General features: G+C 38.4%; 1 protein-coding gene across 1 annotated transcript; it reads left to right on the forward strand.

The window, feature by feature from the left end:
• The first annotated feature begins 1,434 nt into the window (after positions 1-1,434).
• Positions 1,435-2,610, forward strand: LOC102807980 (heparan sulfate glucosamine 3-O-sulfotransferase 5-like). Its single transcript, XM_006820296.3, has one exon. The coding sequence runs from the start codon at positions 1,435-1,437 to the stop codon at positions 2,608-2,610; it is 1,176 nt and encodes a 391-aa protein (XP_006820359.1).
• Positions 2,611-23,934: the final 21,324 nt, after the last annotated feature.

Consider the following 23,934-nt stretch of genomic DNA (forward strand, 5'->3'; position numbering starts at 1 on the left):
ATACATTTACGAACAAATTTCAATTACAGTTATCCTAATACCTATTACTCCAGCAGTAAACTTTACCACTTGACCTCACGAACGATGAGAGCACTACATCAATTTCAGTTTATTCAGTGGATTGTCATGAAGAAGGAAATATTAGTCTCTATCCATGCTTAGCTCCCAATTTGTAGTATATCACTAAAAAGGCATTTTTTCAAACTTCTGCTTCTGTTAATGTCTAATAAATTGAATTTATAGAAATATGAGCACGTGACATAGTAGACGTACGCAAATGCTACTTGGGCAAAATTGACGGCACTGTACCCGAGACACAATATATAATAGTAGTTGTGTGGAGCTCAGCCCCTCTGCAATGTGAATCAAACTATACCACAAATTATAGAATAATTTTCTATATTTTCAGAGATTGAATTCATACATTGGAATTGTAAATTATTTGTGGCAATGAACACCCTGGAGACAAGATATAGAGTTCGATAGCACCAACAAGTGACTTTTCAGGCGTATGCATATCTGCTACCTTTCCCCGATGTTTTTGTTTCGACTGTATGTGCTTAAAATACAGATAAATAGATATTTGTATTTGGTAACACACGTCTCACCTGTTGCGCTGTGACCATTGTTCAGGGTGTTATGTAAAACCGAATACGTCGAGCGTATTAATTAAATGCTTATGTCCTTGGGATTCGTCAAAACCTTCCAATGAATAATAGTGTATCCGTAAATAATCAGAAATTAACTGTATACTCACTTATTTGGTTGCTATTTGATATCAATTATGTAATAAATAATATAAAATTGACTGTGTAATGGTAAGACCCATCCCACTAGGAGGGGCGTAATAAAATGATATTCAATACTGTTGCAGTTTTGCAGCTCCCATCGCAAAAAGAATTAACCACAGTACAAACACACGTTGTAAATCGCTCTAGACTTTAAAAAAAAACATACTTCAATTGTGTCTATATGCCCAGTGAGTGCCCAGTGAGTGCCCAGTGGTGAAAGGCGTGGTCTATCGTGTCCTATGATTGGTTCCCGGCGGCACCATTTCTATATTTCGAGATCATTTTCAGTGTGATTGTAAATATTTATTTTTTCAACCAAAAATTTGAAAAGGAGATACCCACGGGAAGATAAAACACAAATCTAATAGATAGAATGTGTACTATATTGACAAAATGGGTGAGTTCCTAGTGACAGTTCGTCGAAATAATCTGATGCGACAGCTTGTTGGCGGATTTAATACGTAAACTCGCAGCTGATGCCGGGAAGACTAATTTTCAAAACCACGAATAATAGAACCACTGGGCATCTAATTTGAATATTCATTATAATAGGACTCTGATATCTCACTTTGGGGAAATTGGTTAATTCGGTTCGAATCTAGAACCATTTCTGACGTTTTTTCCTTGGTTCAACGCCACAACCATGCCTGTCAGACGAAGACCTGTCCACTCGTTTTGGCGGAGGCATGGAATAGAAGTAGCCATTTTGATATTTTGCTGCTGTTTATGGATTATGTACATCTGTGTGCACGAGCCGCAACTGAAAACCTCGGTGATGAATAGTCTTGGGTGGACACCGACGGAACTTCGAAGCAGTGTACCGCCAATAAGCCACTATGCTCGATATGACATCAATGGTTACATCAAGGCGAAATTTGATAATTCGTGTTACGTACCGAACACGGACGATTTGAGCCAGCGAGTGCTTGTCGATAAAAAAACACTAAAAACACGCGGATGTTCGCAGCAACTGCCGCAAGCTATATTGACTGGTGTTCGTAAATGTGGCCTCGGACGGATACTTCAGTTTTTACGGTTCCATCCCAACGTCGAGATGCGCTCCGAGCTCGTGCCGCTCGAGTTATTCAGTGGCTCGTACGATAAGGGGTTGGAGCTGTATCGGAAACAGATGCCCTATACGACGGAGAAACAACTAACCATCGAGCGAACCCCTGAATATTTTGTTATCCCACACGATGTACCTAAAAGGATTCATGACGAAATATCTCCACGTATTAAAATAATCGCGGTGATTTGTGACCCAGTAAAGCGGGCCATATCAGAGTACGTGCAAGCGAAGGCGCGTGGCGGAGAAAGTGACCAGCAGTCAAAAGTTGGCAAGACGTTCGAAGAGACTGTTATTGAGCAAGAACGACAAGGTAACGTGAACCACCTTAATACGATTATAGACAGCAGCTTGTATTTTAAGCATTTCTTAAGGTGGTTGCAGTACTTTCCACAAGAACAATTTCACCTTATTGACAGCCGTGAGTTGATCGATCGCCCGGCCAGCGCTCTGCAGAAACTCGAAGATTTCCTCGGCCTTCCGCGTTACTTCGCAAGTGAACACTTCGGCGATGCCAATGAGAAAAAAACAGGACAACAGTGCTTAGTGTTTCCCGAAAATATCTGCGTTAAACCAAAGAAAAACAAGAAACGACGAAAACGACCAGAAGTGGACGAGGACACTAAACAGAAACTATACCAATTTTTTGCACCATACGATCGTTCCTTGTCGGATATGTTTAAAAAGCCATTTTCGTGGTCTGAAAACTACGGTGAGAACCAGGGACTCATGAAGGAGGCTCCCGCAAAATAATAATACTTATTCATTGACAATCAGCGCATGTTTATAGTAGCGGTCACGTGGTATATTTCGGCCAATGAAACCATTGCAAAATGATATACACATCCTGAATTCAATAAACATATAGCTTCGTTTTAATGAATCGAAATACTGCCAGCGCATCACCAGATCTTCAGTGGGTTTGGGGGCAGTACAAATCGAGTATATACCGGAATCACTTTCACATATAGGCTAAAAGGGTCATTTTCGGGCACACTACGTTACATCGCATCACGCCACGTCACGTTCCATTAAATCATATCACATCAAATGTTATCACCACATATTACATTAAATTACGTTACATTACTTCACGTCACATAGCAACACATCACATTGCATATCAATTCACAACACAACATATCACATCACGTTACATCACAATACATTGTATCGGGCAGATGTAGGCGTTTAGTGCTTCAACATGAAGTGTATCAAACGTGTTGCATTTTAATAGCTCTTAGTATTAACATAAATGTTACATCAATGATGACGTCATTTTTATACTTTTTTTTTGTAACTGCTGAACCTATTGGAAAATCCTATCTGCAACCGCGGATAATGTAATGACGTCATGCTTAAATTTGGATGAGGTGGCTCAAAATATCGTATTCAGTTTTTATGATGGTTCAGTACTAGGAAAACGTCATGTGACCCAATAATGTTGTAAACTCACTTTGATGCGTGTTCTGTATTGTGAGCAGATCACCATGGTTCCATTATATATCAAATATTGCGTGTAAATATCGACGCATTTAATTTTGAAGACAAACATGTCAAAAACTGGCGTACACATCATCACTAATGGGGTGTGTGTTGTTTGAATGACGAAATGAGAGGTATATGCCCGGGAGAGACACACTTGCGAAAGGCGGTATATGCTCGGGCGTTTAGTATCATAATAAATAAGATGCATTTGATAATTATTAAAACTCTTGTTTCTGAATCAGACACTTGTATTCATTTTGATATTTACTAAGAATCGTGTACCGACGAAACGCACTCACACATACGGACTGTAAAACATGGCTTTTTAGCTGGGATTTAATTGTGTAGCCTGACACATTTTGGGTTTGTAGCACCGTGGAGGGCGCAACTCACGCGACCGTGTCAGGCTAGTAATTTTGTAGTTCCGTAAATCTGTAATTTTGCTAATTCAACGTTTATTGTAGGTAATTTAAAATAAAGTATATTCTCACAATGAGATTGTTGGCACTCTAGCTAAATAATGATTTTGTTAATTTGTACATTGAGCCAAATGGCATGTAGCTATATTTCAAAGCGTTTTACAGTATTTATGTCAAGTTCAAATGCCATGTACGTGGCTTATTTTGCATTGTAATTATATGCATGTTATTAGACAATCGCTTGACTTCATTCTGAGTCGTAGTTTAGGAAAGACAACAACAGGTACAAATACAGGGCAAATATTTTTTTGTATTAACTATTTGTATATGTCTGCTACAAGGTTATTTTTTCTTTATAAGTATCTCAAGCTTCGCTGTTCATTTTTTCGAAAGATAAAAATGTCAGACTTAGTAAATTTTCATTTGACAACAGGCCCTGCGTTGAATGTATGAACTACTTATATGTCGCCCTCTAGCAGCGACAACTGCGATAAGATATATGCTGGCCCTTTTTTGGGTAAAATGACCAGCCTATAGACAAACAAATTGTAATCAATTAAAACACACTGTCAGTTAGTTATAATAAATACTTGTTAATATACAAGTTTTGTATTCCACGCTTTTCTTGTACGGTTTATAATTACATGTGTAAACAATAACATTCGGGCACTGCGACTGTCTGTTACAAGTATGAGTGAGTTAAAAACAAATATGTCGAATATTTTAAATCTGCAACAAACGCAAGACCAGATCATTAAAATTTATTATTCGTGCTTTTAAAAGCAACATTTTAATTTGTATTTAGACATACTCTCAGCCAAATTACAAGTGGTGGATTCGGTCAATATGTATTGAAGGGGGACCTACCAAACCCAGGGATAGCACCAAGTAATCGTGGGACTGGTAATCAGATTGTTTATGTTGTTTACAATGTTAATCTATCTTTTATTATCCATAGTAATTTGCAAGCAAATTTGTTGTGAGATTAGGTCTAAATGGGGGGATGTCCCTTTAACCGCAGCTACTTCATATCCGGAGAACTGCAATGCCCCCTACGTGACCCGGCATAAATTAATTTGAAAATTTGGTGAAAATTTGACGTACGAAAAGACGGCATCTCGCCTGATTAAAAACAGATGTGATGTCACGTGACCACTGGGTTCATTGTGATTGTGCATATAATAACTACGGCTACGGTTGCAGTATAAGTTCCCAATGTGAATGCATAGTGTATGTCCTTGTAGTCACAGCTGTTACGTGCCAACATATCCACGTACGAGTTAGTCCAATCCTAATTCACGTCAATCGGTCTCCCATTCATCACACATGCAGTGTATGCGACATCCACCGATTCGTATTTGTATCACGGGGCAATTCTTCTCCTCTGGGTTCTCCAACACGTGTCAGGGGGAAATCTCGTCTGGTCTCTATATCTCGTCTGCTTGAGGTACGAAATCGGGAACGTCACTTAAAGTTAACTCTACAGTCAAATAGACGCACACAATGGAATACGTATCAACTCTCGTCTTTAGTCGGTCAGTCGGGTACTCTATAAGACACAGCGCCCCGGATAAAAGTCCCCAAGACTATCTCAAGGCTGACCCAAGACTGCCTCTAGACTCTGTCCCTAGACTGCCCCAAGATTGCGTCTCTCCTGGTGTACTCGCCAAGACCAACTAAAACAACTTTATTCACTTTAAAAACCTTAACCAATTACAAAGCAGTATAAAGACGTCATATCTTTTGATTAATCGTTCACTATATTACTAACTGCGAATACCAACTGTCAGAAATAGCGGTACAGATGGCAACGGTTATATCGTAATTAGTTCCAAATCACTGAGTCAAGTTCCGTCCAGGACCTCGCATGAGCCTAAACGATGACAGATATAACAGACATTCGCTAATAATCTGCTAAATAAGTCGGACAACAGATACGCGCAAACAAATTCATCACTTTTGACTTGTAATGCGACGTATACTACAGATCCGCCTAAGTGGACTGGGTAGGATGGGTTGTGTTGGTAACGGTGTCACTACATCAGGCTATGAATGCGCACGCAGATAACTGATTTTCAAATTTGGATATATCGAATAATCTATGAATGGTATCATCATGATGATATATTTTTATTGATAATGATTCCCGGTGAGGATTTTAAATTTAATTATATGCTGAAAGTAAATTATTACCAAAATAAGATTAAATATTACGCAAAACATACATGAGTAACAAATCCTATTAGAATGCGGTATGGTAAGATTTGTTGGGTTCAGATGTATTATCTCACAATATAATATGCACGAATTTGCTTAATTCCATTCTGATTCTTTAGCTCAAGCTTTGAATTATATAGGTTTTGTGGGGTATAGGATCTTTTCAGAATTAGATAACAAGCCAGTTACTTCGAGTTGAAAAGCACGACTACTTTATTCCGTGATCTAAACACTACTGCCTCATGTTAGTCTTGACTCACACATGTGACAAGTTTACATTCTGGCGGGCAATCTCAAGTTACATTAACGTGATAGGCTATAAACTATAGTGACGTAATGTAAGATAAAGAATATCATACGGTATCCCCAAATATGTTAATCACATAAATCTGTTCCCAACAGGTTTTTTTTTTCAAATAAGACTTGGCTACACATTTCGATGCGCTACCAAAAGAGAAACATATAGAGAAACATTAAAACGCTCAAATTTGTGGGGAACGTGCAAACAATTCTCGACACCTTCTGCTTGAGGAAACGTGGCAACCCTCCACGACATTGTTGCTAGCATGTGAGAGGCCAACGCTTTGCAATATAGCACTGATGTATCAACAACCAAGTACTATGTCAGGGTCAGCTAAAATAAAAAATACACATTGTGTTTACCCTCAGACTAGTATTACTAGTCTGAGGTTTACCAAAACTCGTTGATCGTAGCAGAAACCCCGGGTAGTTATTTTTATAGGTATAATTTATTGTATAAATAGCTGTTAGAATTTAAATTAACCAATCCAGAGATGAATGGTATTGTGACATTATGGTTAGTTTTAATTAGTAATAATGATATGAAGTAGCTATTATTTCGAAAATTTTTAAATATTTTTTCATAATATTTCAACCAAATAGATGAAAGTAGAAAAGAAATGCACTTATAATTAGTACAAGTCTAGCGGCTGTTTCCCAAATTTACATATTATTAAAATTATAGCCTCGTTCTGGCCACAAGCTACATGTATATAGATTAAAGCACCGAATCTAAACTTCTGAATATGAAAATACAAATTGTGTTAGGCATGCTATCCAAGAATCTGTTTCGGAAGTATGACCAAGAAATTTTGCGATTTTTTTAATTACCATGAAACACTGACCTCTGCTTTAAAATTTAAACTTGAAAGAAGAAATGCAGCGAGTTTGCCATGATTAGGGCCATAATTGAAATTGTGTCGATTTTGTCAACGACCTGTTCTCGTCACGTGAACCGGAGGTGTGCCGACAATATTTGTGGGGGTATTTGTAACTGGGAATGACTTGGTTCATTCTCAGATCACCTGGTTCATTTCCATGACTTGTTCGGTTTTCTGCTGATACTGTCACCACCTAATCAGCGGCTCGGTGAAGTGTTTCTGTCTCAGTTACCAAACGAGATCGACGATAATCACGACTAGTCTGAATCACGACCTCCCTGCCAACGCTGACTTTCCCCGACATCTTGTTTCCCACGCGCGCTGTGACTTTGCCGAGGTATAAATCGTGGACAAAGTATCAGCTCCGTTGCGAGGCAACGGTGGTTTACTTTTTCAAACCTTTTATAAAATACGTATCTAAATGAGCTGATTCTTTTTCTTTCTTTCTTTCTTTCTCTCATTCATTTTTTTTTAATATTGTTCTATTTATTCTTTTACGTTTTTATATATTGTTTTATTTACTTATCTATTCTTTAAATTTTTAGTTTATTTATCCATCTACTCTATTAATTAATCTATTCTTTAGTTGTTATTTCACTTATTTATCTATTTTTGGATTGAATCTTTAATTTATTGCATTTTTTTTTAATTTTGGCCCTAACGCAAACCGTATATGCCATATGCTACATGAATTAATCTTCGTTCACTGTATGGCCCTCATAATTTATGCAATACGGCCGCGCAAAGATAGACCACGCAGACAGTAACATTAATTAATTACCAAACGCTTCAGCGTGGTATTAAAAATTTGTTTTCAGGGTTGGGTGATACGAAGCTGGAAAATGGTTGCACATATGGGGGTAATCCCTGGAATTGCAATAGAGAGGGTTCAGGCCGAAATACAATATATAGTGTTTTCATGTTTCGTCTGATATTTCTGTGGTATTCTGCTTCTGTAACTAATGCAAGATTTGTTCTAAAATTCAGTGTATTGTGTGCACTCAAGGATTATTCGTTTTGTGCTGAAAACACCCCTATTTTTTAATGGCAGATTCGAGCTAGGTTCACTCCCACTGGGAAATGTGCATTGTCGCTTGAATGAGAGCTAATTAAACACATTTTCCAGACCGGCGAAATAGTATGTAACAGCCAATTGTAACAGCCTATCACATGATTTTACTGAGAATGTCAACATGGAAAGAGGCTATTCCATTTTACGCAGGAATAATTGGGAGTAGAATATGTGAGGGATTGTATAATCAGAGATGTGTATACTGAAAAGTAATATCTATCCTTTTTTGCATCGCTGAGCATTTCTGTTTACCAAACGCTTCAGCGTGGTATTAAGATTTTGTTTTCAGGCTTGGGTGGTACGAAGGTGGAAAATGGTTGCACATATGGGGGGTAATTCCTGGAATTTCAATAGAGAGGGTTCAGGCCGAAATACATATATATAGTGTTTCCATGTTTCGTCTGATATTTCTGTGGTATTCTGCTGCTGTAAATAATGCAAGATTTGTTCCGAAATTCAGTGTGTTGCGTGCACTCCAGGGTTATTCGTTTTTTGCTCAAAACACCCCTATTTTTTAATGGCAGAGTCGAATAGTTTCACTCCCACTGGTTAATCTGCATTGTTGCTTGAATGAGAGCTAACTCAGTAAACACATTTTCCAGACCGGCGAAAGTGTATGCAACAGCCAATTTTAACAGCCTGTCACGTGATTTTACTCTGAATGTCAACATCAAAAGAGGCTAATCCATTTACGCAGGTATAACTGGGAATAGAATATGTGAGGGATTGTATCAACAGAGATGTGTATAATGAAAAGTAACATCTATCCTTCTTTTGCATCGCTGAGCATTTCTGTTTTAGTATACTGGTTTGAAAATGTTGAATTTGCATGATTTGCAATGTGTTTTTTTACTGAAACTCCCCTATTGATCGAATCCGGGTTTGAAAGAGAACAGCACACCACGTGATTCGTTTGAATACAATGGTGAAGGCACGCAAGCATGACTTTCGTTGTCAGCAGTAGTCGCTGAGCTTCACGCTACAACTTCACTTGTGATGTTGCTTGTTAGCCGATTGAATTAATCTTGATTACCGGTTAAAATGTTGCTTATTTGGCGTTGGTGATCTTTATTTGGAACTGGGTAACGTCGCCAGCAGAAACCTCCTGGAATTTTGATGTTGATGGTTGCGCCTCCATGGCAATCGCTAATTTTACTGCGGGTGGATCTTCCAAGAACCCTTCGGGGTTTATAAAACTCATTCAACATACATAAAGTTCTCTCAATCGTAGTAGTCCATGTGATGTACACCTAATATGCCAAACATGGTAGGACATGAACGTGAAGCTAACGTCGGTTTATAACTAAAACCGGGCACCGTATACAAAGTTCGCAAAAAAACATTCAGTCCTTAGAAGTCATTTTATTTTATTGCTAGGACGTATGCTGTTGTTAGGGATTGGTCAGTTACTTCGGCCTGGGGGGTGGATCAGTAGGGGGGTTACCCTGTTTTTGATTTTGCGAATGGGGGGTCACCCTGTTTTCCACAATTCACACACGCGCTTATGCATATATTTTTTTAAATTTTATTTCAGAACAATAGATTAAAAAGTTAATCGTACAAATGTGTTCTTAATAATAACTATTACCCATATTGCCTATAAATTTGTTGATGCAAAAAATGTTATAGGCTAAATATTTTGGGGTTGAAGTTGACAAATAACTAACAGATTATGCAATGCGGCAGAGCCCCATGCAATTATACAGTTAAGTTTTGAACACATCCCAAGTCCATGTGATATCAGATTATTTTATTTAAAGTCTGAAGTCACCATTGTATAAGATATTTACTGGATTTATCCAATTGTAGCTGGAGACGGAAAAACACAGTAATTAGTACAAAGAGCAGTGACAGTTTTTGTTCAGCAAATCAAAAAAGTTAAATGGATTCATGTATATAAATAAATAGTTTTTTTGTTTTTTTAACTTTTAAATATGCATACTTTGCTCTGTAAAATACCAAAATCCAACACAAATTTATACAAAAATCAAAGTTTTATTGTTTTCATAAGCACAGACTGCTTCAGGTGTAAAGCTTTCTCTGGTCTATAAGATATGAAAGATATATTAAATCCAAATTAGTTTTCAAACCGCCTAGATTCAAATCCTCTATTCCTATCTTATAAGGGCGTATATCGAGCGAGTACTCCACAGCTTTGTTTTTATTTACTATCTTTAGCAGCATATATTTCCCTACTTCCTGCAGCCTTTTCTGTAGTCGTTTTTTGGCTTTATGCTTCCCCTCCTCTCCTAAGGTGACTGGTCTATTAAATGCAAACACTAAAAATTACGGCAAACCACGATATTTTCAATGCACATCATACATTTTGTAATCATGTCAGAGCCAAAACTGTTAATGTTTCTTTGTTTTTCGGGGGGGGGTCAGCATGTTTTAAAATATAATGTTAGGGGGTCGCCCACTTTTTTTGTTGATAGGGGTGGGTCAACTGAGATTTACAGCTGGCAAAATGGAATCTGCCGACCCCCCCTCCAGGCCAGAGTAACTGAACAATCCCTTAAATTTATTATTTCCAACCGATAGTATTTTCTAGATTGCAGGCAGCATTTACAGTTCATTCAAAGTTCAAAGTTGCGTCGGGATTACGTTGATACAGTGTAACAATGTCGGCGTCGGTGATCTCTTACCGGTGTGCAACGTAGCCAAAATAAAAGGCATGAATACAAGACTAGTGGGAGGTAATAAATTTGGGGTCGAAAGTATTCAAAAAACAGTTTTTGGCTGTTGCCATGGTAGCTGTGGACCAGGATTGTTTTGCCAATTAGTGACGGTACGACCTGCCTGTCAATTATAAACAAAATTGGCCAAGAATTCAAGCCAAAAAAAATCTCAGAGGAGTGAATTGTTGCCCACACTCAAGCGGATTAGAATGAGCTACGTCCATGCTTTTTAATCATAGAAATGTAGGGTGTGATACATTTGGCGTGAAGGTATTAAAAAATTCAGTTGTTGGCTGTTTCCATGGAAACGGTGGTCAGAATTTGTTTTCAGATTTTACCAATAGTAACTTTGTGCCCACACTCAAACTGAGCAAAATGAGCTATGTCTGAGGTGTTGTATCCAAAATTTGTAGGAGATACATTTCCTGATAACTAGGGTGAAGGTGTGACCTACCTGCTAAGTTTGAGCGAAATCGGCCAAGCTAAACAAATCACAGAAGAATTAATACCTGAAAACACTAGAAATCACACACACACACACAGATACACAAAATTAAAGTGATTTTAAGGGCAATCCAAGTGGAGCGAATCGTCAATACCATGTTCATTTGCATATTGACCGTGAAAATACCAAAAACATCATTGCATGGGTGATATGCAAATTAGTTTTAGTCAAAATAAGTTACTGCTTAGAAGTACCATTACTGTTGTTCAAATTTCATTTCACTCGGCAAATATATTCATGTACCCAAACGTAAAGTATCGTACTTCTAAATATTGTTTATTTCTGCCATGTTTCGAAAAACGCTACTCTTGAACGGACTACTTTATTCGCTCTCGGACCTCATTTGCATATGGGGTGTGGAAGTACCGATTTTGATTTCAGGGACGAATCAAAATAAACTGCAGTATATATGTAATAATGTGGAATACTTCCTTTCACTGTGAACATTTTTCCGCTAAAATAAATTCCAGTGAAAATGCCATTTCCCTCATACTCTATTGAGACTTGACACAGCACAGTGAAAATTTTATTCACACCGTATGCTTGAAAACTTTTCATCGAAAATAAATTAAGTGAAATTCTGTGTGATTTCATGAGAGTTGAAAAAGAAAAAATTATATGACACCCAACCTTACCACTCCATACACAATGTAACCACACCTCAAAAACATCCTTTCACCAGTGTATTCTATTTGAATTCAGGAGAAATTTAAATAAACAAATTATATGACAACGAACTTAATTATAATTTCAACCTCTAGTTCAGCACTGATTAAATAAACTACCTCGTCTTTATGTCAACTTGCAGTTATTCGTTGCCTACACCAGTGACTTCAAAATCTATGTTTCAATTCCAGGAATTTCACTTGCTATTAATTGTATGGGAGTGCCAGTCTTTTATTTTTTATTGTAATGTCAATTTCTTGTGATTACTCGGAAAATGAAGCTGTAACCACAGACCACAGTGCTGCAACTAAATCCTGGTATAAGCACCGGTTAAGCAGTCTTGAACTATGCATGTGAAGCCAGCTGAGAGGTATATCCAATCCTATAGAGTTCTCATTGTTTGGTAACTATTTGCTGCAAATGCAACAAAAATCAATATAAAAATATTACCCACATAGCATTCTACAGGTTACTTGTTTAGTATATTGGTTTGAAAATGTTGAACTTGCATGATTTGTAATGTGTTTTTACGAAACTCCCCTATTGATCGAATCCTGGGTTTGCACACCACGTGATTCATTTGCATACAATGCTGAAGGCAAACATGCCGTGCTACTGCGATACTCCACTGACTGGATGACTTACTAGTTCTGCATGCTACAACTTCGGTTGCGATGTTGCTTGTTAGTCATGGATTAAATGAATCTTGATTACCAGTTAAAATGTTGGCTCATTTGGCGTTGGTAATCCTTATTTGGAACTGGGTAACGCCGCAACGTTGCCAGCAGAAGCCTCCTGGTACTTCGTACTATGATAAAACTCAGTCAACATACATCAAGTTCTCTCAATCGCATCTTGAATTTTCAAGGTGAATGTTCCGGCGAAGCACTCCACTCTATATCACCTTGAAGTATTTCATTAGGACTATATGTATGTGACAATGCCCGCACAGTTTAGAATCAGTTTAACAACAGCCAATCATATAATTTCTTTCTTCAACGCGCTTGGCCAAGCTATCAAAATCTTCGAGGCGGAGCTAAGTCACTAAACGCCCCACGTTGCTATTTAAGACGCGCACCACTCTACCATGTATTTCTATGGACTCTGCGCGAGCTGCTGTGCACTGGTCAACAAATCGAGAAAACAGCACAAACTTAACTTTGAAGAAATCCAACCAAATTTAAATAGTTTGCATATGTAGGGGGTGACAACAACCATCCCATAATACCATTTTCTGAGAATTTATTGGTCTTTGTTTCACCATGATGGTTGCCAGGCGGTGAAAATGCCTGACCCGAGAATAAATGTCGCTGAGCAAAGTGGAAGCTGTGTTGACTTGGATGTCGAGGCGATACAGCGACAATATCCATACATCATGCAACTCACTGATATTCAGACCAAAGCTATTCAAGCTTTACTTAATAATAGTGGTAATAGTGTTGTCACCACTGTTGACTATTATAGAAGAGTAGGTGTTATACCCCAAAGCTCGTGATATCACTGCAACACATATCGGCAGTAATGAAGCCGAAAATATCAGAAATGCAGAGCTCCGAGCGCTTTCTGGCAGTCTTTGTAACAAAGCATTCTATTGGTCGGTAAACTTTCTATCACGCAACCACGTGACATACACGATTATGAATGGTATTACCGCACGGTGTTGTAGAGGGAGGAATGTCCGAACGGAACAACACCGTGCAGGCGGACGATGCTCAATCGTAGTATTCCATGTGATGTACACCTAATATGCCAAAAATGTTGCTGAACGATTTGAACTGGATAAAAATAGCAGATGAAAATTTGTTTACAAAATAAAAATACTTAGGTTGCCAATGAAAACAAGCCGGTAAAAAACAAGCAATATGTTTTCGGCTGTTACCATGGCAGGACATGAACGTCGTGAAGCTAACGTCAGTTTATAACTAAAACCGGGCACCTTATACGAGGTTCGCAAAATAACATTCAGTCTTTAAAAGTCACTTTATTTTATTGCTAGGACGTAATCAGCCGTTAAATGTATTATTTCCAACCGTTTTGCGATAGTATTTTCTAGATTGGAGGCAATCTGATTAAAATCTGATGTAGTGTACGGGCTTTAATTATTTTGGCTATAAACTTATTTTAATTTTATTTTTTATTACTTATGTTATTAATGCCCTTTTATCTCATTATTTTACTTTGATTTTGTGATTTTTTTAAATTCCCCCTACCTACATCTGATCCGACGCCTATGTAACGAGATTTCAACGAGACCCACTATCGACGATTTTAGTCAACGAATCACATACCTCCTTCTATAGCGCACATGATGACGTCAACGGGTGGCAAACGCACTCAAATAAAATGGCGAATTATACCGACGTTAGCGACCGTGAATAACACGGATTTTCGGTAAGTTTATCATTGTCAAATGCAACGAAAGTCATTTTTATGTTAATATTGTGACTCGAATGGTTCGACTTTAGATCGTTATTCCGCATAGTTATTCTGGGAGTGTTGATTTTGTTTCCACCGGTTCGACCGAACACCAGTGTCTTTTTCCAGTCGCCTGCCCTGGAGACGGGTGATGTTTTGTTGACGATCGGGCCAAAATCGTCTACGGTATTGAAGCTGTAAATATTCATCAAATTGTATCAACATTTTGTACATTATACAATAACTCTTTATTAAAGTAATTGAGCTGATTTGGACTGGAATAAAATATTTTTTATTTGGAACACATCGCAATTGATCAGGAAATATTTGTTTGCTCCAATTTCCTGCGTCGATGCCGTGGGCCGGTGACCGTTATACAATTTAAAATCAGTTTGCATTGTTTACTATAGCTGTTTACAGTGTTCTAATCATTATGATTTACTTATTGTTTTGCTTTCATTCTAGATAATTATGCTCAGTGATGTAAAATTGAAACGATGACTGAATGAACGAACCTTGGCTGGCGAAGATGTATCTAGAAGTGTACACATTTGTTGGAAGTGAAAAAAAATATTCAATGTAATGAGAAAAATTGTAAAATGCTGTGGAATTTCTTTTGTAAATAAAAATATACTAGCAATTTTCTATTAATGGTTTATTCAAGTGGGCAAATATAATGTACAGAAAGATTGCCCGTATACACTGAAAAGTAAGCAACCGACAGCCTGTATAAAAGGGGGGCTGTGATTGGCTGTTACTTACGCGAGATTTGAACGGGACAAGTCCCGTTCAAATATACGGATCAGATGTAGGTAGGGCGGAATTTAAAAAAAAATCTCAAAATTAATAACAAATATAATAAAAAAATAAAATTAAAATAAGTTTATACTCAAAATAATTAAAGCCCGTACACTACATCAGATTTTAATCAGATTGGATTGGAGGCAGCATTTACAGTTTATTCAAAGTTGCGTTGGGATTACGTTGATACAGTGTAACAATGTCGGCGCCGGTGATCTCTCAATGCTGTTACAAGACTGGTAGGAGGTAATAAATTTGAGGCGAGAGTATTCAAAAAAACAGATTTTGGCTGTTGGCATGGTAGCGGTGGGTCAGGATTGTTTTTCCAATTAGTGATGGTACGACCTGCTTGTAAAGTATGAACAAAATCAGCCAAGCCATAAAAAAATCACAGAAGAGTTAAAAAGCCATTCCTGGTGAACAGTTACTCTAACTTTGGGGTCAACTTTCTCATTAATGAAAAAAGATATCAAAAATTCAAATAGTAACGTTGTGCCCACACTCAAGCCGAGTACAATGAGCTATGTCTGAGGTGTTGTATCGCAGGGAGTTGGGCAAACTTATGTATTTTAATAAATTATTGAATAATAAAATGTTATATAACTTTTCTTTACCCCCCCTCCTGGTATCTATTTCAAGTAATCACTGATATTTGTTTATACCACTCTTTCCTTCATCACAATCTTTGTTACTCGCTAATGTTATATGCAGATTTTAATGCGCGATGTAGACACACCCTATTATAGGATATAACACAGTCCCTCTAGAGGGACTGTGGATATAGAGATATTTTTACTATAATAGGGTGTGTCTACATCGCGCATTAAGGTAACGAGAAGGTTTTGTGACGTTTTTAAATAAAACATTCTCTGTCTGTTGTCTCGTTCAGAACAGTAATTTAGGTTATATATATCAAAAGACTAAGTATAGAGGTACAAGTTCGCACAAACTGGACAGACATTGTTTACATAATTATCACGTGACATCAAAAATGGCGAACCTTGTAAAAATGACTAAGTACGCGATTGCGAGAGCACACTGCGGAATTTCCTGGTGAAATTTAAGTTATGCATTGTCCGTAATCAAGTCCATTGAAATGCGTCTCCGATAATCAAAAGACCTATTATTCCGATTTCTATGCAGGTTTGTTTTTTTGTCCCCAAATTATTTCATACTTGGCACCTTTAACAGACTATTATTCTGTGACAAAGCATTTTCTTTAAAAACCCAGACATATTTCGCACCATCTTTATCTTTTGAACGATAACTGCGAGTTTGAATGTCCTAGTCCGAACGCATTTGATTTGGCGGCGGTCCCAATGAGTCGTTCTCGATCAAAACTTCAACTCGAGAAAAACGCGAAAAACAGTTTTGGTCAATAAAACACTGTAGATTTGCTGCATTATTATAAATATACACTAAAAATGGCCAAACATATTAACCACTGATATCATAGAACTCATAAAGAGTGTCAGATAATGAATAATTTCAAGCTCGAGCGCGAAAAATGAAGAAAACTGCTGGCATTTGAGTCCGTACTCCAGGAACGTTCGGGTTTTCCATTGTTATGCAAACGAACAACGAGGGATAATCCTCTGACAAACATTACTGTCTCACTGTACACGCTGACAGTTTACAAACAAGCTAATCCTTCAAGTGTCTCAGATAAGACATCTAATAAAACGGTTTTCATGGTGAAACAAAATGGCCGATGTTTGAAAAAAAATTGCTGTGTCAGAGTGCGACACTGAGTGGCAGATTTTTCTTTGCCTCGTCTGTCAACGCTTTCTTTCTTTTCTTCGCCATTGCGTTAGAAAAAAAAATATTAGTAAAATAGAATATTGACTTGGAAAATAAAACGATTTAAAAGAAAGTTGTGCAAAGTTACAGTACTCCTTTCGCACAACCTCCCGCCCGCTTTCGCTTTCCAATCACCTTTTTCTCTCGCTTTTGCGACCGCTTGTTGAATTCGACCGAACAATTTCCGCTTTATTTTCGACCGCGCAAACCCAGAAATATCACCGCCCACCTGCTCGCTCGCGCGCATTTAAAATTCGGACCGTGACTAACAGAATAATTTCCGAGGTTCACATTGTCTTATAATTGTCTTTCTGGTTTTTATAGATGTTGAACAGCTGACAAAAGTTCAAATACTTTTTGTTTTAACTATATATAATTATATGCACGCAACCTGACCCTTTGACCTCGATTTGGCTTGGACTGAATATTTTATTTTAAACAATATTCTGACGTGAAATACAAAATGTATTTCAACACAAGTACGACAGGGTTGTCTGGGGTTTCTTTCCTGATTGTTGAGTCTTCGCAATGTGTTTTGTATAATTATTGTTGTTTTCCCCCGATGCTGAAGGACCGTAAAGCTAAATGGCAGTTACATGCATGGGCTGAGTGAAAGAAAATATTTCTAAGCCTAAAATAAAACCTAATATTACACCTCTTTGTGTATTTGTTAATTTTACATATGTTTGTCATGACAGTATGTTTGTAAATATCTAGAAAAATCTCGTCTTTCGTTGATAATTTCGATTGTTTGTTTGGAATGTCGATCCCCGTTGGTTTCTCCATACTGAGTTTAGGAAGGGCGTCGATCAACACCGTGACAATCAGCCGAGAGAAGACAAACATTGACCGTAATTCATGAAGATCATGTCCGTAATTTGTGGGCTGAAACCCCAAATAATTAATCAAGTATTATTATTTTAATATATATTTTATTTTACATCGCAAAACTAAACCATGCCCAAAACAGAGCTAGAGTTGTTCGCGGTGAAACAACCGCATTGAAGACGATGCAACTTCAGCTAGCCATATCTTACCTTGAAATAAAAAAAAATAAAAATTCGAAGAGCATCGGGGAAAATATTAATAATCATCCTTATCAATCGCTTGCTTTATTTTATTCGAATCCATGAAATTCACGATTTTTTTTACATTTGTTGGCAACTTCCGCGCTAAAAATGATTGAAAATGTGGGTGTGGTTATTTTGCAAAGTCCTGTTGATAATACGGACAAATATGGTTCTGTGACCCAGTTCGTGCTCCGATCAGGTGACTCTCAGCCAATCAATGATGTTGTAACAAAGCATATTTGACGCTAATTGAAGGGTCGTCGTACAATCCAATCACCGGCGTCGATTCACATAGTTGTTTGTGCTGTGACAGGCTTCAAAATTATTCGCTGAAAAACATATATTTTGACAAACTGATGGAATTTGACCTTAGTTCAAAAAGAAAATACTAGGCTAAGATACATTAGAGCTCACGCGAATCAGTTTTCTCTGCAAGTTGTGAAATAAAGTAAACCAGAGTAGCGTCGATGATTTTCAGCCCTGAAGGACTTTGAATTGTTCATCGACTGGCCACCAAATAGTTATGGCTATAACTAAATTTGACACGTTTTTCATTTAAGCCCAATAAATTATTCATACATGTCAAGCTCTGTTCGATTTTTTCAGGGCATGTGGCCGTTTTTAGTCGAAAATATTTTTTGTGGGAACACTTTTGCGATACGTATACGGTATAGACCGAGCTCATTCAATGATCGTGACTTAATTTTAAAAATTGAATGTCAAATTTTACCAGACGTGGACCGATGTGGATTCGATATCGTTATTTTTGGAATTAATCACTAACATTTCCTCGTTTCTCTGCTCTGTCAAAAGGAGTTACCTAGGCTTTTTTTCACGTAACTGTCTCATTAAAATAAAAATAAAAATATTACATCTAGAACAAGCACCCAAAACACGTAACAAGAAGTCCCAGTTCAGTTGCTTTCACGATACAAGTGTAATACAGCTATTAGATTTGAAGTGTCGTTCAGAATGTAATAATAGTTAATACTAGTTGTATGTTCACACTTTACTATCAAAACCACCATTTCGACCACCCATGTGCCAGTTTTCAGTGTTTGGGCGAGCGGTCAATGTTTTCAATGAGTGAGCGAGCGAAAAAAAAACGCGATTAAAATGCGGTCGGTTTCCGGTCGGACAAGACCGCGTGGTCGTAAATTAAGCGATAAGCGGTCGATGTAAAAGCGGAAGGTTGGGCGAAATGAGTACTGTATGACCATGTTTCTCCGACGAAGTCTCGACTGACAATAATGCTGACAATGGACGTTAGATAAACACACATTGTTTGCAACTGGAAGCTTATCACCCGTTATATCAGAATCGTCAACAACAGAGTATACAGATAAGATGTTATCATTTAATTCCTTTCAAAGATAAACACTATGCAAATATCCACGAAACGGCAGTTGTAGTCTTTTCTGCTAGTGTTTTAAAACACTAATTTGAGCAACGTTATTTCGCAATTTCGATCTTTTGTAAACCTGGGGTGATGTATCAAGGTCTAAAGTAACCGTTTTATAAATTTTTGAAAAATCAAGAAAAAAGTGAAAATTTCCCTTCTCGCTACCTTAATATGCAAATGCAATGCAAATGAGGTCTGAGCGCAAATAAAGTAGTCCCTTCAGGAGTACTGTTTTTCGAAATATAGCAGAAATAAACAATATTTAGAAGTACGATATTTTTCTCTTGGGGTACATAAATATACTTGCCGAGTGAAATTAAATTTGAACAACAGTAATGGTAATTTTAGGCAGTCACTTATTTTGATTAAAACTAATTTGCATGTCACCCACGCAATAATGTTTTCGATATTTTCACGGTCGATATGCAAATGAACATGGTATTTCCATTGGCTACCGAACTATTTTTATTTTGTAAACACATTTCCGTCTGCTATTTTTGTCAGGTCCAAATCATTCACCAGCATTTTTAGCATTTTTGGCATGTTACATGTACATCACATAGAAAACTAGGATTGGGAGAACTTAATGTATGTTGACCACCTGGAAACTGAGTTTTGTAAATCTTAAAGGGCTCTCGGAAGATTCACCCGCAGCCTGGACCCGCAGTAAAATCGGCGATTACTACTATGGAGCCGCAACTATCAACTTCGAGATACCAGGAGGTTTCTGCTGGCGATGTTGCGGCGTTACTCAGTTCCAAATAAAGATTACCAACGCCAAATGAGCAACATTTACCGGTAACCAAGACTCAGTCTATCCACGACCAGCAAGCAACATCACAGACGAAGTTGTAATGTGCAGCTCACGAGTCAGCGACGACCGATGTCAACGAAAGTCATTCCGTCAGTGAAGTACCGCAGTTGCACGGCATCTGTGGAGGAACTTTTAACTTCAACATAAACCGTGTATCGTAGTAGCCCAGTTAAATGCTCCAGTCAATGTAAACCCCAACCCCTCCCACCTTGGGCGATGCGGGACAAATGTGGGGCCGCGGCCTTAGACAGGGTTTACAGCCAAACTGTGCCCGTGGAGGGGGGGATAGCCGTGTTTTGTGTCCCGTCATCGACGCTAGCATCGCTAGTACTCTGCTGATAGCAAGCATGGCAGACAGTGGCGATCGGTGGGAGAAATGTGGGGGTTTGTTTTGGGTGGGGATTTGCCTATCCATCTTGCCCCAGAAGGTTGGGCATTTCGCAAATTTCACAACAATAATTTCCAAATCCCCTACTAAACCCCGAGGTTGGGATGGTGGGGGTTGACATTGACTGGAGCACAAGTTCTGGTTCTATCGTGGTCCCAACTAAAGGGCGACAGTCGTTGTGTCGCGTCCTGTTCGATATGGGACTCATAGCGACGTATACAACGCGTGTAAAATACATTGTTTATTTACAAGAAATTCGAACACGCGCTGCGCGACGACCACCGCGCTTAAATTTCCACGAGTTATTTATTCGGACAACGACTCAAATCAGACGTCTGATTATTTTATTTTCACACGTACAGTGACACGCGTTCTACACTGACACGCGTTGCTAGGTCGCAGTACTTTCTTTGAGCATATTAATGGGCAATTGGGTTCCCCGACCTAAATTTCTATCCCGGTTTGTTGCACGTTTTTTTTAACATCAAATAATAAAATATGGGACATATGTAATATTAACAGAACCCCACGCCCACCCCGTGGCTTCGCTCGTGAAAGTACGGCAGCAGAATACACCGCATCACTCGTGAAAATAACTTCCATACGCATTGAAAGCCACGGCGAGGGTATGGGGTTCTGTCATAATACTTCATTATCACTAAAAACATTTTTCCCCTGAAATAAATTTCAGTGAAAATTCCATTTCCCTCATACTCTATTGAGACACAGCACAGTGAAAATTGGATTCACATGTAATGCTTAAAAACATGTCAGCAAAAATAAATTAAGTGAAATTCTACGTGACTTCATAAGAGTTGGAAATGAACAAACTACACCACTCCATACACAATGTAAACTACACCCCAAAACATCCTTTCACCCACGGTTACTACCGTGTTTCACCAGTGTATTCTATTTGACTTCAGGAGAAATTGAAATAAACAAATTAATTATAATCTAGTTGAGCACTACTAGTACCTCGTCTTTATGTCAACTTGAAGTTTTTCATTGCCTACATCAGTGACTTCAAAATATATGTTTCAATCCCAGGAATTTCACTTGCTGTTAATTGCATGGGAGTGTCAGTCTTTCATGAATTTCTATTGTCATGTCAATTTCTTGCGATTACTCGGAACATGAAGCTGTAAGTAACCACAGACCGTCTAGGTGCTGCAACTAAAACCTGGTGTAAGCACCGGTTAGGCAGTCTTGAACTATGCATGTGAAGCCACTTGAGAGGTCTAATATTCAATCCTATAGATTTCTCATTGTTTGGTAACTATTTGCTGCAAATGCAACAAAAATCAATATAAAAATATGACCCACACAGCATTCTACAGGTTACTTGTTTCTGTTAGTTGTCAGATTTTCCTAGCAGGCCGCACATGCAATATAAATAACAAGCAGAAATCACGCCAGTGTGCGGTTCAGAATTAATACGCTTTATTAAGCTAGTAGTGAGTTCTATACACAATGGGATGATACTAAGGGAAATATTACTAGTTACATTAATACATGTCACAATCCATAAAACGGCATACAATTATAAGACAAAGTAGACTACACTACACGCTCATCAAAATTACAATAATGCGTGAAGCATACACGTTATAAATACAAGCAGTAAATTAAGAACTAGCATTACACGTTGGTAATACAACCGGGTAGACCTCATGAACACGTCACAACCAGTTCAGACTGTCCTAATGCCCGGTAAGTTCAAACGTTCACTTGCTCGACACTTGCTTCACTCCACACAATCCAGAATTCCACTTCACAGCCTTCCACTCAGACTGCGCTCCATGCTCCATGCGTCACGACTGCTCACCACTCACAGGTCATCTGGAAAAGGGACAAGTACATTCCATAATACCTGCCGTTTTAAACACAACTAAAGAAACGTAATATGGATGTGTTTAATCGGGCTACCGTACCCGGCACAGTTGAATGAACTACTAGGAAATGATTAAACTGAAATCGTAACTTACAGTTTCTATGTGCTGGCGTCTTGTCCATCTCCCTCACCAAAGGGTGGAATCTCCAAGTCTCAGGAATAACACCAAGCTGCAAAACCCAATTTGGCAGACCCCTACTCTATATACTTGGCTGACCTAATACAGCGAAGTTACCACCGACTCCCAACTCAAAGCCCGAACGCCTTGCCAGTTGATAGTAAAATTACGAGTCACCACGAGTAGAATTGCCGGGGATGCTCACTCCTGGACAACTAACCACATCACACTGCAGAATTACCAAGCACACTGACCTACTTTGCACCACAAAAGCAGTTCTATTCATCACTCCAGCCTACTCTAGTAAACTTCCATACACCCACCTGTAAGTGCATACCACTAACTTCCAATACACTATCAGGGGGAAATCTCTTCCCTCTGGGTTCTCCACACTGTCAGGGGGGAAACTCGTCTCGTCTCTCTATCTCGTCTCCTTGAGGTACGGGATCGGGAAAGTCACTTTAACTTTACAGTCAAATAAGACACACACAACGAAATACGTTTCAGCTCTCGTCTTAGTCGATCAATCGAGCACTCTATAAGACACGGCGCCCGGGGGAAAAATCCCCAAGACTGTCGCAAGGCTGACCCAAGACTCGCCCAAGACTGCGTCAAGGCTCGCCCCTGGACTCTCTCGGACTGCGTCTGTCGTGGAGTATTCGCCAAGACCAACTCAAACTCTCTTTATTCATTTTCAAAACTCTAACCAATTACAAAGCAGTAAAAAGACTCTAAGGCGTAAACTTCAATCATAAAGCCAATCACACTAAGTACTGAATACGTCATATCTTTTGATTAATCGTTCACTACATTAATAACTATGGATGTAAACTGTCAGAATCGATAGTCTAAAAAGCAGCGGTTATCTGGTAATTAGTTCCAAATCACTGAGCCAAGTTCCGTCCAAAACTTCAAATAGACCTAAACGATGACGGACATAACACAGCAATTCGCTCGTAATCAACTAATTAAGTCGGTTAACAGATACGCGAAAACAAATTCATGACACATCCCTTCATCCAAACTGAGATATGCCTCTCGGCATTGCACGTTCACAAATCAAAGATACCGTCAGCCACTCATCGTCATACGGGTTAAATACAATACTAATAATAAAAACTATATAAATCAAAAAGAGTAAAACACACT

This window comes from Saccoglossus kowalevskii, chromosome 14 (assembly GCF_978046115.1).
Source record: "Saccoglossus kowalevskii chromosome 14, keSacKowa6.1, whole genome shotgun sequence".
NCBI classification, from domain to species: domain Eukaryota; kingdom Metazoa; phylum Hemichordata; class Enteropneusta; family Harrimaniidae; genus Saccoglossus; species Saccoglossus kowalevskii.